Here is a 14,513-nt window from a genome sequence, read left to right as displayed (position 1 = left end):
GTGATTTCCACTGAGGAAGACCTCAGTGGACATCCACTGGCCTCCAAGGAGTTACCTAATGAGGAACCATGGAAATCTGAGGCTCACACTGAGACCATAGAGATTCCATTGAATTTACTTCTGCCATTCATGAGCTCTGATGAGTATTCTTCCTCTGAAGAGGATGAAGATGTTACTGAAGAGCAAGTTGCTAAGTACCTTGGAGCAATCATGAAGCTAAATGCCAAGTTATTTGGTAATGAGACTTGGGAGGATGAACCCTCCTTGCTCACCAAATAACTGGATGACTTGACTAGGCAGAGATTACCTCAGAAGAGACAGGATCATGGAAAGTTCTCAATACCTTGTACCATAGGCACCATGACCTTTGAGAAGGCTCTGTGTGACCTGGGATCAAGTATAAACCTCATGCCACTCTCTGTGATGGAAAAGCTAGGGATCCATGAGGTACAAGCTACAAGAATCTCACTAGAGATGGCAGACAATTCAAGGAAACAGGCTTATAGACTTGTAGAGCATGTCTTGGTAAAGGTTGAAGGCCACTACATCCCTACTGATTTCATAATCCTAGACACTGGGAAGAGTATGGATGAAACCCTCATCCTTGGCAGACCCTTCCTAGCCATAGCAAAAGCTGTGATTGATGTTGACAGAGGAGAGCTGGTCATTCAAGTGAATGAGTCCTGCCTTGTGTCTAAGGCTCAAGGATCTCCTTCTGCACACATGGAGAGGATGCATGGAAAGCTTCTTTCAATGCAGAGTCAAATAGAGCTCCCACATTCAAACTCTAAGTTTGGTGTTGGGAGGCCATCATCATGCTCTGAGTATCTGTGAGGCTCCATGAGAGTCCACTGTCAAGCTATTGACATTAAAGAAGCACTTGTTTGGAGGGAACCCAATTTTATTTTATTATATCTATTTATTTTCCATTGTTATTTTATGTTTTTTGTAGGTTGATGATCATGTGAAGTCACAAAAACAACTGAAAAAGAAAAAACAGAATGAAAAATAGTATTAAAAAATAGCACACCTTGGAGGAGAAGCTTACTGGCGTTTAAAGGCCAATAAGGGTTGCAGAATGGGCGTTAAACGCCCTGTCTGGCACCATTTTGGGCATTTAACGCCAGAAATGGGCACCAGACTGGTATTTAACGCCATAAATGGGCACAGAGCTGGCGTTTAAATGCCAGAAAGGGGAGAAAAGCTGGCGTTAAACGCCAGAAATGGGGCAGCAACCTGGCGTTTAACGCCAGGATTGGCAATCAAGGGGGCCTTTACGCGCCAATATGGTGCAGGGATGAGAAATCCTTGACACCTCAGGATCTGTGGACCCCACAGGATCTCCACCTACCTCAACTCTCTCTCTCTTCTTCACACCTTCCCATAACACCCTTCCCCAAATACCCTTCACTAATCACCTCTATACCTCTTCCCCAAAAACCCCTCACCTATCAAATCCTACCCTCTTCTCCATATTCTCTTCACCACTCACATCCAACCATCATAAAACCCCACCTACCTCACCATTCAAATTCAAACCACTTCCCTCCCAAACCACCCACACATGGCCGAACCCCCTCTCCTTCTTACCCTATAAATACCCCTCCTCACCACCTTCATTTTCACACAACATACACACTACTATCCCCCTTGGCCGAACCATAAAACCCCCTCTATCTCCTCCATTTTCTTCTTCTACTATGTTCTGTCTTCTTTTGCTCGAGGACGAGCAAACCTTCTAAGTTTGGTGTGGTAAAAGCATTGCTTTTTGTTTTTCCATAACCATTTATGGCACCAAAGGCCAGAGAAACCTCAATAAAGAGGAAAGTGAAGGCAAAAGCTTCTACCTTCGAGTCATAGGAGATGGAGAGTTTCATCTCAAAGGTCTATCAAGACCACTTCTATGAAGTTGTGGCCAAGAAGAAGGTGATCCCCAAGGTCCCTTTCAAACTCAAAAAGGGTGAATATCCGGAGATCCGACATGAGATTCGAAGAAGAGGTTGGGAAGTTCTCACCAACCCCATTCAACAAGTCAGAATCTTAATGGTTCAAGAGTTTTCTGCTAATGTATGGATCACCAAGAACCATCACCAAAGTGTGAACTGGACCCAAAGAATTGGCTTACAATGGTCCGGGGGAAATGCTTAGATTTTAGTCTGGAAAATGTAAGGTTGGCATTCAACTTGCCCATGATGCAAGGAGATGCCCGCCCCTACACAAGAAGGGTCAACTTTGATCAAAGGTTGGACCAAGTCCTCATAGACATTTGTGAAGAGGGCACTCAATAGAAGAGAGATTCAAGAGGGAAGCCGGTTCAACTAAGAAGGCATGAGCTCAAGCCCGTGGCTAGGAGATGGTTGGAGTTAATCCAACGCTCAATCATTCCTACTAGCAACCGGTCTGAAGTTACTATAGACCGGGCTATCATGATCCATAGCATCATGATTGGAGAGGAAGTAGAAGTTCATGAGGTTATATCCCTAGAACTCTACAAGGTGGCAGACAAGTTCTCTACTTTGGCAAGGTTAGCCTTCCCTCATCTCATATGTCACCTCTGCAATTCAGCTGGAATTGACATAGAGGAAGACATCCTCATTGATGAGGACAAGCCCATCGCTAAGAAAATGATGGAGCAAATAAGAGAGCCCACTCATGGACAAGAGCATGAGGAAATCCCTCATCATGAAATCCCTGAGATGCCTCAAGGGATGCACTTTCCACCACAAAATTATTGGGAGCAAATCAACACCTCCCTAGGAGAATTAAGTTCCAACATGGGACAACTAAGGCTGGAGCACCAAGAGCATTCGATCCTCCTCCATGAAATTAGAGAAGATCAAAGAGTCATGAGGGAGGAGCAACAAAGGCAAGGAAGAGACATTGAGGAGCTCAAGCACTCCATAAGATCTTCAAGAGGAAGAACAAGCCGCCATCACTAAGGTGGACCCGTTCTTTAATTTTCTTGTTCTTATTTTTTTGTTTTTCGAAAATTATGCTTTATATTTTATTTATGTTTGTGTCTTATTACATGATCACTAGTGTCTAAGTGTCTATGCCTTAAAGCTAAGAATGTCCTATGAATCCATCACCTTTCTTAAATAAAAAGTGTTTTTAATTGCAAAAAGAAAAAGAAGTACATGAATTTCGAATTTTAAAACAGATTAATTATTTTGATGTGGTGGCAATACTTTTTGTTTTTCTAAATAAATGCTTGAACAGTGCATATTTTTGAATTGTTGTTCATGAATGTTAAAATTGTTGGCTCTTGAAAGAATGATGAGAAAAGGAGAAATGCTATTGATAATCTGAAAAATCATAAAATTGATTCTTGAAGCAAGAAAAAGCAGTGAAAAGCTTGCAGAAAAAAATATATGCGAAAAAAAGAGGCAAAAAATAAAGAAAAAAAAGGAAAAAAAGAAAAAGAAAAAGCAAGCAGAAAAAGCCAGTAACCCTTTAAATCAAAAGGCAAGGGTAAAATAAAAAGGATCCAAGGCTTTGAGCATCAGTGGATAGGAGGGCCCAAAGGAATAAAATCCTGGCCTAAGCGGCTAAACCAAGTTGTCCCTAACCATGTGCTTGTGACGTGAAGGTGTCAAGTGAAAAGCTTGAGACTGAGCGGTTAAAGTCGTGGTCCAAAACAATAAGAGTGTGCTTAAGAGCTCTTGACACCTCTAATTGGGGACTCTGGCAAAGCTGAGTCACAATCTGAAAAGGTTCACCTAGTTATGTGTCTGTGGCATTTATGTATCCGGTGGTAATACTGGAAAACAAAATGCTTAGGGTCATGGCCAAGACTCATAAAGTAACAGTTTTCAAGAGTCAACATACTGAACTAGGAGAATCAATAACACTATCTAAATTCTGAGTTCCTATAGATGCCAATCATTCTAAACTTCAAAGGATAAAGTAAGATGCCAAAACTGTTCAGAAGCAAAAAGCTAATAGCCCCGCTCATCTAATTAAGATTGATCTTTATAGATGTTTTTTGAATTCATTGTATATTCTCTTCTTTTTATCCTATTTGATTTTCAGTTGCTTGGGGACAGGCAACAATTTAAGTTTGGTGTTGTGATGAGCGGATAATTTATACGCTTTTTGGCATTATTTTTAGGTAGTTTTTTGTATGTTTTAGTTAGTTTTTATTATATTTTTATTAGTTTTTAAATAAAAATCACATTTTTGGACTTTACTATGAGTTTGTGTGTTTTTCTGTTATTTCAGGTATTTTCTGGCCGAAATTGAGGGACCTGAGCAAAAATCTGATTCAGAGGCTGAAAAAGGACTGCAGATGTTTTTGGATTTTGACCTCCCTACACTTGAAGTGGATTTTCTGGAGCTACAGAAGCCCAATTGGCACGCTCTCAATTGCGTTGGAAATTAGACATCCTGGGCTTTCCAGCAATATATAATAGTTCATACTTTGCTCGAGATTTGATGGCCCAAACTGGCGTTCCAAGTCAGCATAAAAATTATGGCGTCAAAACGCCAGAACTGGCATAAAAGCTGGAGTTAAACATCCAAACTGGCACAAAAGCTGGTGTTTAACTCCAATAAAAGTCTCTACACGTGAAAGCTTCAACGCTCATCCCAAGCACACACAAAGTGGGCCCAAAAGTGGATTTCTGCATCATTTGCTCATTTCTGTAAACCCTAGGTTACTAGTTTTCTATAAATAGGACCTTTTGGTATTGTATTTTCATCTAGGAATCAATCTTTAGTTCTATCTTTTGATCTCTTGATCACGTTTTGGGGGCTGGCCTCATGGCCAAGCCTAGACCTTGTTCTTATGTATTTTCTACGGTGGAGTTTCTACACACCATAGATTAAGGTGTGGAGCTCTGCTGTTCTTCATGAATTAATGCAAAGTACTATTGTTTTTCTATTCAACTGAAGCCTATTTCTTCTCTAAGATATTCATTCGCACACAAGAACATGATGAATGTGATGATTATGTGACATTCATCACTATTCTCACCTATGAACGCGTGCCTGACAACCACTTCCATTCTACATGCAAACAAGCTTGAATGTGTATCTCTTGGGTTTCTAATCTAAGATTAAAACCTTCGTGGTATAGGCTAGAATTATTAGCGGCCATTCTTGAGATCCAGAAAGTCTAAACCTTGTCTGTGGTGACTGCGACGAGCTTCAAACTCGCGAGTGTTGGGCGTAGTGACAGACGCAAAAGGATCAATGGATCCTATTCCAACATGATCGAGAACCGACAGATGATTAGCCGTGTGGTGACAGCGCATTTGGACCATTTTCACTGAGAGGACGGGGGGTAGCCATTGACAACGGTGATGCCCAACATAAAACTTGCCATGGAAAGGAGTATGAATGTTTGGATGAAGACAATAGGAAAGCAGAAGTGCAGGAGGAACAAAGCATCTTCATACGCTTATCTGAAATTCTTACCAATGAATTACATAAGTATCTCTATCTTATTTTATATTTTATTCATCTTTTAATTATCAATTCTTCATAACCATTTGAATCCGCCTGACTGAGATTTACAAGATGACCATAGCTTGCTTCAAGCCGACAATCTCCGTGGGATCGACCCTTACTCACGTAAGGTTTATTACTTGGACGACCCAGTACACTTGCTGGTTAGTTGTGCGGAATTGTGAAAAAGAGTTGAGATTACAATTGTGCGTACAAAGTTGTTGGCGCCATTAATGATCACAATTCCTTGCACCACAGTGCTCCCTGGCTGGCGTTCAACGCCAGCTTTTCTGCCAGAATGGGCATTAAACGCCCAGTGCGGGCTTCCTCACTGGCGTTTAATGCCAGGCTTGCTGCCATCGTGGGCATTGAATGCCCAGTGAAGGCTTCTTCACTGGCATTCAATGCCACCCCATTCTCTCCAATTTCGGCCTCAACCTCTTTGGTTATGTCCTTGCTCTCTTCTCTAGGATTAACCTCAGTATTACTGGGAAGAGTATCAGGAGGAGTCTCAGGGATCCTTTTGCTCAATTGACCAACTTGCGCCTCCAAGTTTCTAATGGAGGACCTTGTTTCATTAATGAAACTATGGGTGGTCTTAGTGAGGCTAGAAACCAGAATGACTAAGTCAGAAAGGCTCTGATTAGAGGTTTCCATGTTCCTTGGAGAAGATGGGAATGGTGGTATGTTGTTGAACCTATTCTAGTTCCTACCACCTTGGTTGTTATTGAAACCTTGCTAAGGTTTCTGTTGATCTTTCCATGAGAGGTTAGGATGATTCCTCCATGAAGGGTTGTAAGTGTTTCCATAGGGTTCTCCCATGTAATTCACCTCCTCCATGGTGGGTTGGTCAGGATCATAAGCTTCTTCTTCAAGAGAAGCTTCCTAAGTACTGCCAGCTGCAGATTGCATCCCTTTCAGATGCTGAGAGACCATATTGACCTATTGGGTCAAGATCTTATTCTGAGCCAGGATGGCTTTCAGAGTCTCAACTTCATGAACTCCTTTCTTCTGAGAGGTTCCATGGTTTACAGGATTTCTTTTAGAAGTGTACATGAACTGGTTGTTAACTACCATCTCAATGAGTTCTCTGGCCTCTGTAGGTGTTTTCTTCAAGTGAAGGGATCCATCTGCAGAGTTGTCCAATGAAATTTTGGACATCTCAAACAAGCCATCATAGAACACGCCAATGATGGACCACTCTGAGAGCATGTCAAGGTGCTCGGTAAGGCTGGTTCTGGTTCTGTTGATACCGGTTCTGCTGATTACTATTGTTGTTCTATCTCTGATTTCCACTATTATTGTCTCTGCCTCCTTGGTTATAGTTATCTCTCCATCCCTGGTTGGAATTATCTCTCCATCCCTGGTTAGAATTATCTTGCCAACCTTGGTTGTAATTTCCACCTTGGTTGTAATTTCTGCCCTGTTGATAGTATCCTTGATTTGAGCGGTCATTGAAATTATGAGTAGCTGCCAAGGTGTTGTCTTCTTCTTGGAGTTGCGGACACTCATCAGTGTAATGAGTATAGCAGGCACATATTCTGCACACTCTCTGAGGAACTAATTGTTGACATGGTTGTTGTAGAGGGGGCTGAGATTGCTGCTGTTGATTCAGCTGTAACTGTTTCAGTATGTTGGTCATCTCACAGAGAGTTTGGGTGAGAGCAGTATTCTCACTGCTGGAGGTAACCTCTGCAACAGTCTTGGGGTGGTTGTTCCTGTGCCTGGTGTTCCGAGTAGACTCAGCTAGGTTGGTGATCAGTTGCCACGCTTCATCCGTGGTCTTGTACTTTTTTAGAGAACCATTACTCGCATCATCCAGTGTAGTCTTGTCCTGAGGCTTTATGCCCTCTGTGAAGTAGCTGATCAACACCAGCTTGTCAATCATATGGTGGGGGCAAGCGTCTAGGAGATTCCTGAAATGCTCGTTCAGGAATTCTCTCCTGAGCGTATCCCAATTAGCAACGACTGCTTCAGGTTGAGTGTAGTACCACTCCCTCGCCTTTCCATCAAGAGAAAATGGGAAGGCGGTTAGCAAAATAATAGTCTCATCTGCTTATGAACGAAACTCTCGCGCGATCTAGAATTTTCACAAATAAATTCCAGTTGTAAGTATAGCTTCTAGAGCGACAAGAATACCTTTCGCACAAAAACATTGGTTGTCACAAGTAACAAAACCCAATAAAATTTATAACCGAAGTATTTAAACCTCGGGTCGCCTCTCAAGGAATTGCAGGGAGGTGTATTTATTATTGGTTATGGGTTTTTCTGAGAAGATTTTGAGTTTGAGAACAGAAAAATAAATAATTGTAATTTAAAGCGATGGAAATTAAAAAGAGAATTTATATAATTAATTAAAAAACCTTAACCGGGGGTGTGATTAATTGGAAGTTCTATCCTTGTTGGAATCTTCTCAAGTGTAGTGTAAAGAAGTTGTTGTTTTCACTCAGTTAACCCTTACTGAGTAAAGGAAAGTTAAGTGATTGAACTGACTCTTATCCACAAATCCTAGTCCTTTCCCTTGGGAAGGTCTAGCGTTAGTAGATACAGAATTAGCCAACAATGTCCCTTTTAAATAAGCACTTGTGCATTCCAACTCAAGTGTCTCCTCTTAATCAACCCCCACGTCAAGTGGAAAATCTACTTCATTGACATGGATGCCAATTTCACATAATAAATGACTAAATAAATACTTGAAGATAATCAAACAAATAATGAGGTAAATAGAAAAATACTCTTTGCATTAATAATGTCATAAAAGCTTTCCAATTGTAACTCTGAATAAGGATTAAAGATGTAAAAGAGTAGAGATGATAATTGAAATAAAATTGGAACCAATTAAATAAACAATAAGATTTAAATGGAAAAATACTATGAAATAAATGAAAATATAAGAGTCCAAATTTAAAGGAATATTGAACCTGAGAAGAAATTGAAATCCTAATCCTAAAACTTGAGAGAGAGGAGAGAGCCTCTCTCTCTAAAAACTACATCTTAAACCTAAAATTATGAATTATGAAAGTTATATGTTGTTGATCTCTTTTATGAATGGATGGATTCTTCCACTTTATAGCTTCTAATCTGTGTTTCTAGAATTGGATCTGGGCCAAAAAAGGGCCCAGAAATTGCTGAGGGTGTTTTCTGCAGATTCCTGCACGTGGCGTCTGTCACGCGTGCGCGCGGATCACGCATTCGCGTGGTTTGGAGTTTTCCTTTGTCACGCATACGCGTTGGTCACGCGTGCGCGTCGGTAGTGTTCTGCTCTAGGCATGCATCCACGTCGTCCACGCGTACGCATCGATGCCTTTTTGTGCTAGGCACGCGTCCAAAATCATGTTAAAGCACTTTCACAATTGAGTTGGGTTAATGTATTTCACAAACTTGCAAGACAATTAAATAATTAAATCTGGATATATGGAGATGAGATATTGAACCCTCACTGGATTTGTGTTTACTCTCTATTCACTCAGTGTTTGGGGTTAATCACTCTATTCTTTTCTATTCATGCTTTCTAAAACTTTGTTCTTCATCTAACCAATCAACAAATATATAATGTATACATACAAACATCATGAGATCTTTTCAAGGTTGTAATGGGGCCAAGGTAAAGGTATGGATATATATAAGGCTAAGTGAGATATAAGTTGAATCCCTGATTAGTCTAAGATCTCACCTAACATATACATTCTCTATGAAAATTTAAAGTTATCCTGGTCTTCCCAATCTTTCCACTTTGGTATTACATACTCATGTACCAATTTTTGGTTTTTTATTCATGTTCATTGATTTTACTAAACTCATCATTGGGGTGATTTTGTCCCCTTATTTATTTAACTAAAAATTAACTTCAAAAATTTATTTATTTATTTTTGAAACACAAACACAATAATTTCAGTGCACATGGTATTTTAATTATTTTGGTTTCACATGAGCATGCTCCCAAATTCCTGATTATTTTATTAACTTGATACTTTTCTATCAACCCATGTTCCCACTATTTTCCACACTTAGTGGATACACAATCTCTATCTTAAGCTAACCAAGGATTCAACTTGGGATTTTTTAATTTGTTTTTCTACTTAAGGCTAGTGATGTGGTTATAGAACAAAGGGATTAAAAGGCTCAAGGGGCTAACAAGGGTGATGTAGGAGGTAGGCTTATTTGGGATAAGTGAGCAAAACAAGCAATGGCCTCAATCATATGTGGGTATGTATCTACATTCTATATTGGACATATAGATTGAGACAAAGTAAAGATTACAAGCATAGAAAAGAATGGCGAAACACACAGGAATGAAATTTATGGTAGAATATAACCATACAATTAAGCTAAAAAACTCACGGGTTGTGTGTTCTCTGGCTCAAAAACCATATATCAGTTATGTATGTCATGCAAGTAGAAATCAAGAAATTCCATTCAACTCAATGTGAATCTCTGAATGGCTTTTATAAAGATTAGTATTTTACTTGAAAAATATTGTCAATTAACCAACATTTATTGCTATATATATAAGGTGTGTGGACTGTTGTGATTCTTTTATACTAAAGTTTCTAGTTTACTCTTTTATTTTCAATTAAACCAAGTTATCGTATGCTAAAAGGGTAAACTAAGCTAATTAATCCATAGTTTCTATATCACAACTTAATAAGCTAAAAGTGCAACAAAGCTAAATATCTAAGATATATATATATAAACCAAAGTACAAAATGTAGAAATAAAGTAAAAATACAGCAAAAGAAAAATGTGCAAGTACTGAAAGATAAATAAGATAAAATAAAATAAAAATACAAATACAAAAAATAAACAAAATAGGATAAAAGAGAGTCTGAAAAGTGGTTCACCAAAATAAAGTTCGCCAGAGATGGCGACCTCCCCACACTTAAATAATAGCATCGTCCTCGATGCTCACTCAAGTTGGGTGTGAAGAAGTGTCATCTCCGGAAGGATGTGCTGTAGGTGTCTCTGTGGTGGTCTGAGGCTCTGCAGTCTGTATGAGGGTGAAGGGTCTGCCTGCTGAAGTGGAGGCTCTAACTATTGAGGGATCTCTGGATCTGCAGGCTCTATCTGATGGGGCTCCTCATGATGTGGCGCAGCTTGCTCAGGTCCTGCCTGCTCAGCCTCTGCATGTGCTTCCTCCTCATGATCATCCGCCTCTGCATCAGATGGCTCCGATGGTGTGTCAGGCTTGGAGGCGATGTCACTGCCAGATCGGATCATCAACTTTAAGTGCTCATAGGATCGCTTGTTGCGACACTCCAAACGATCCAAGCGTGCGAAGAGTCGGTGCACGAGGTGATAAATGGGCTCGGGAGCAGGTGAGGGTGCAGTGGTGGTGGCTGGTGCAGCAGTGATTGAAGGAGCAGCGGAAGATGTGGCTGCCTCAGCAGAGGCAGTGAAAAATGGAGGTCTGTAGCCCAAAGCCTGAAACTTCCTGCTGTGAGGGATGATCTTCTTACAGTCTGCGACGGTTGACTTCTCATCTGCTAGCTCCCAGAGCACCTCAGCTTGGCGGCCTAGCTGAGTGATCAAGTATGGGAAAGGGAGGGTGCCTCTGACATGGACTCTGGCCATGTAGTACCTGATGAAGCGGGGGAGATATAAGTCCTTTCCCTCCATCACACACCAGATGAGGGTGATCATGGCTGCTGGCACCTCTGTCTCATGAGTGCTCGGCATCACGTAGTTACTCAGGATCTGCTGCCAAAGCCGAGCATCATCGTTCAGGTAGATAATATTTATTCCCTTTGGGGCCACTGTGGACTTGCCCATGACCCATGGGACAATAGGATCAAGAGCTATAGTCCTTTTGACTGCGTCCAAGTCAAATCTCATGAATCTCATATCTTTTTCAGCTTTCTGGTAACCATCAGGCTGATCTAATTTTGGCTGAAGTTGGAGAATTTCTTCAATGGCTTCCTCAGTAACTAAAATCTGCTTGCCTCGAAGCTGTACTGCATCCAGGGACGTTTTGAAGTAGTTACAGTAGAATTCTCGGACCCAGGATGAGTTGACTTCAGTCAAGTTCCTTTCCAAGAAGAACCAGCCTCTGTGTTTAATTTGTTCTGAAGTGTATTGTTTGAGATCTTCTGGAATTTTGAGGGTTCTTTCCAGGTATAGGTTCCTGGAAGTGGCAAAAACTGGATACTTCAGCTCACAGTATCTGTTGACAAACTTGATAGGGTCTGTGGCAGTCAGTAGCTGATCGGCCTTTTCCTGCGGGATAAAGTTCTTCTCCCGCTAGGAATCGTCGTGGAGGATATCCAAAATAGAGGTAGAGGATTCTCCTCTTTTCCTTTTGCCTGTGGTTGCTTTGCCCTTTTCTTTACTTTTAGGGTCAGACATCCTGAAAAGCAGAAATTCCAGGATACAGTTTAAGAATTAAAGCAGGAAAACAGGTAAGTAATTAGGAATATATCAATAGAAGCATAGAGGGGCAAAAGAGGAATAAAGTGGTAATATAAGCATGAATTGTGTTAAATTGATGTAAAATTTTGGATTGTAGGAAAGTTAAAAGTTGAAGAATATAAATCACAATCCAAAATATATGATGTGCAGAATTGTTGTTAATCAGGAAAAAACAGAATCATGCCTTGAAGTGGTTTGAAAGTGGTTTGTTGAAAGCGAATAGGAATGTTAGAACGTTAAAGTAGTTAAGAGTTAAAAATGAAGTTAAAGTAAGTTGCATGGTGTTTTGGTTCCCAATTAACTAAAATTGCACAAATTTGAATAGCAAGTAACTCACATTCAAGTCAATATTGCATATATATGATTACCAATCATAGAAAAGAATTGCAAAATTAAAGTAAAATCATCAATAATTTGATTTAATCAAATAAGGGAATCAAAAAGAATAAGAAAGCCAGCCCCTGCATTCATGAATTGCTTTGGTTGAAAACAATTAGTGCAAACTAAATTTCCAAAACTAATTCATGAATGGTGGTTGAGTTGAAACAATTTGCTAAAAAAAAATTGGGCAGCATTTCGTCTAAAAATTAGACATTCCCGGGTAATAAATAACAGCAAAAATAGTTCATATGATAATAAGGTAGTGCAAAAAAGAGTAACAAATATTAATTCACGTAAATTCAAATTAAACAAACTCAATCTGCATCAAAGAATAGTAAAGAGCAGCATATGAAAAGCATTAACATCACAACAAATTCAAATTGCGAAACAGATTAAACAATTAACAAGAACAACGCAGTTATCAGGCCTAAATCCACTAACCACATCCTAGCTGCCTAACCACCTAAAATCCACTATGATCATGCATCTGTAACTATCCTAATTTGAACAAAATTTAAAAAAAAAAATAATGCAGAATTAACTAAAAATTGGGAACGGAATCGGCATTTGGCGGAACCTGGTTTGCACAGGTATGGAATATGGAATCAGAGAGATGGCGGGGGTGGTGAATTGGCGGCGCTGGGAGGCGGTCACGGCGGCGGTTCGGTGGCGGGGCAGGGTGGCGCGGAAGAAGAGAAGGGAGGAGTGGGGTTCTGCGAGGGCGGCGCGGTGGTGCGGGCTCGGCGAGGTGGGTTGGGGGTGGTGGTGGCTGATCGGTGGTGGCAGAAGGGAAGAGGGAGAGTGCAAAGGGGTAGTGGGTGGGTTTTTGGTACACAAAAGGGGTAGGGTTTCGCATGAGTTAGGGGTTAGGGTATTTGAATCCACGCGGACGCGTGGGTCACACGATCGCGTGGTTGAGGTAGAAAGGCAATCACGCGAACGCGTCATTGACGGGATCGCGTGAATGAAGGATAATGAAAGTGACGCGTACGCGTCGCTTAGAATTGTGCTAAACGCACAATTCCAGCGTCGTTTTGGTGCAACTCTCTGTTTCCATTTAGGGGGGCAATAATATTCATGCGACGCGTACGCATCGCCCATGCTTTTGCGTGGTGTGTGTGAAGTAAAAGTCACGCGACCGTATCATTGACGCGTTCGCGTGGCCCAATTTCTGCCTAACGCACAACAGCCGCACGATTCCAGCCCAACTTTCTGGGCGTTGGATTTTGACGCCGATTTGTAATTCACGCCCACGCGTGGCCCATGCGCACGCGTGAGGTGCTTTTTTTTTATAATATACAGGATGCAAAATGCAATGCTAATGTGGATGCTATGAATAATTCCAGGTTCAATGAAAATAGAATAAAATAAAACTTAAAAATAAACAAAATGAAATAAAATAAAAATGAAAAAGGAACAATCATACCATAGTGGGTTGTCTCCCACCTAGCACTTTTAGTTAAAGTCCTTAAGTTGGACGTTTTGATGAGCTCATTGTTATGGTGGCTTGTGTTTGAACTCATCCAGAAATCTCCACTAACTTTTGTAGTTCCAATATCCTCCAGGATCCCAAATTAGGCATCTAAAACCTTCGAGCAAAACAAAGCAGGTTTTCAGGCTCCACGGGTGTTGATTGTCAGAATGAATCCCAGGATCCTAAACCTTGCTTTTGTAACTGCTTTCGCTTTTATCTACATTGTTCTAACCGGGCGGAATTTGGAATTCTCACTAAGATGACCAAACATCTTCCAAGACCCGTTCAATTGAAATTGAAACCAATCCTTGTACCTCAAATTGAAGTGTGGAATTTTATTGAATCTTGAATACCAGCTCTGAGTGCGAACCATTTCTCTTTTACTCTTAAAGCCGCAAAGAGCTCTAAGCCAGCCATCTGTTTCAAGCAAACCATATTCAAGTGGAAAAGTAAAGATAAAGGCTAAGGATTTTACCCACTTGAAGTTTGTATTGGATGGTAATGGCCTTGGAAAAGGTGTTTCAAGTGGTTTTGCAAGCTCTACTCCCTTGTATTCTTCTGTGAATTCTTCTACTTCCTTACAAACTTCTTCAACTGCAACCACGTCTTGATCAAAGTCTTTGATATCTTCCTCATCACTCAAGTCATAAGTTGGAGTTTGAGAAAAATCTACCTCCGTATCGTCTTCGTATTCATTTGGGAGGATTCTTCAGTCTTAAAGAAACTTGACTTGTGATTATTATTATCAAGGAAACTCGCTTCTTGAGTTGTTCCGTCGAGTTCTTCAAGAGATACCTACTTTGGG

General features: G+C 40.6%; 1 protein-coding gene across 1 annotated transcript; it reads left to right on the top strand.

Annotated features, from left to right (window-relative positions):
* On the top strand, nt 10,748-13,080 carry LOC107636510. Its single transcript, XM_016340013.1, has 2 exons — nt 10,748-10,853; nt 12,770-13,080. Exons 1-2 carry the CDS (start codon nt 10,748-10,750, stop codon nt 13,078-13,080), a joined length of 417 nt encoding a protein of 138 aa, XP_016195499.1.

The sequence above is a fragment of the Arachis ipaensis genome, chromosome B04 (genome assembly GCF_000816755.2).
Source record: "Arachis ipaensis cultivar K30076 chromosome B04, Araip1.1, whole genome shotgun sequence".
NCBI lineage: Eukaryota > Viridiplantae > Streptophyta > Magnoliopsida > Fabales > Fabaceae > Arachis > Arachis ipaensis.
Note: the sequence above shows the minus strand (reverse complement) of the source record. Positions and strands in the feature narration are given on the sequence as shown.

Bases quoted from the DNA above. Each gene is read 5' to 3' on its own strand.
- LOC107636510 (XM_016340013.1), top strand. From the start codon at position 10,748: ATGGGCTCGGGAGCAGGTGAGGGTGCAGTGGTGGTGGCTGGTGCAGCA. The intron at 10,854-12,769 runs GTCTGTAGCCCA...AAAATAATGCAG, and splicing joins AGAGGCAGTGAAAAATGGAG to AATTAACTAAAAATTGGGAA.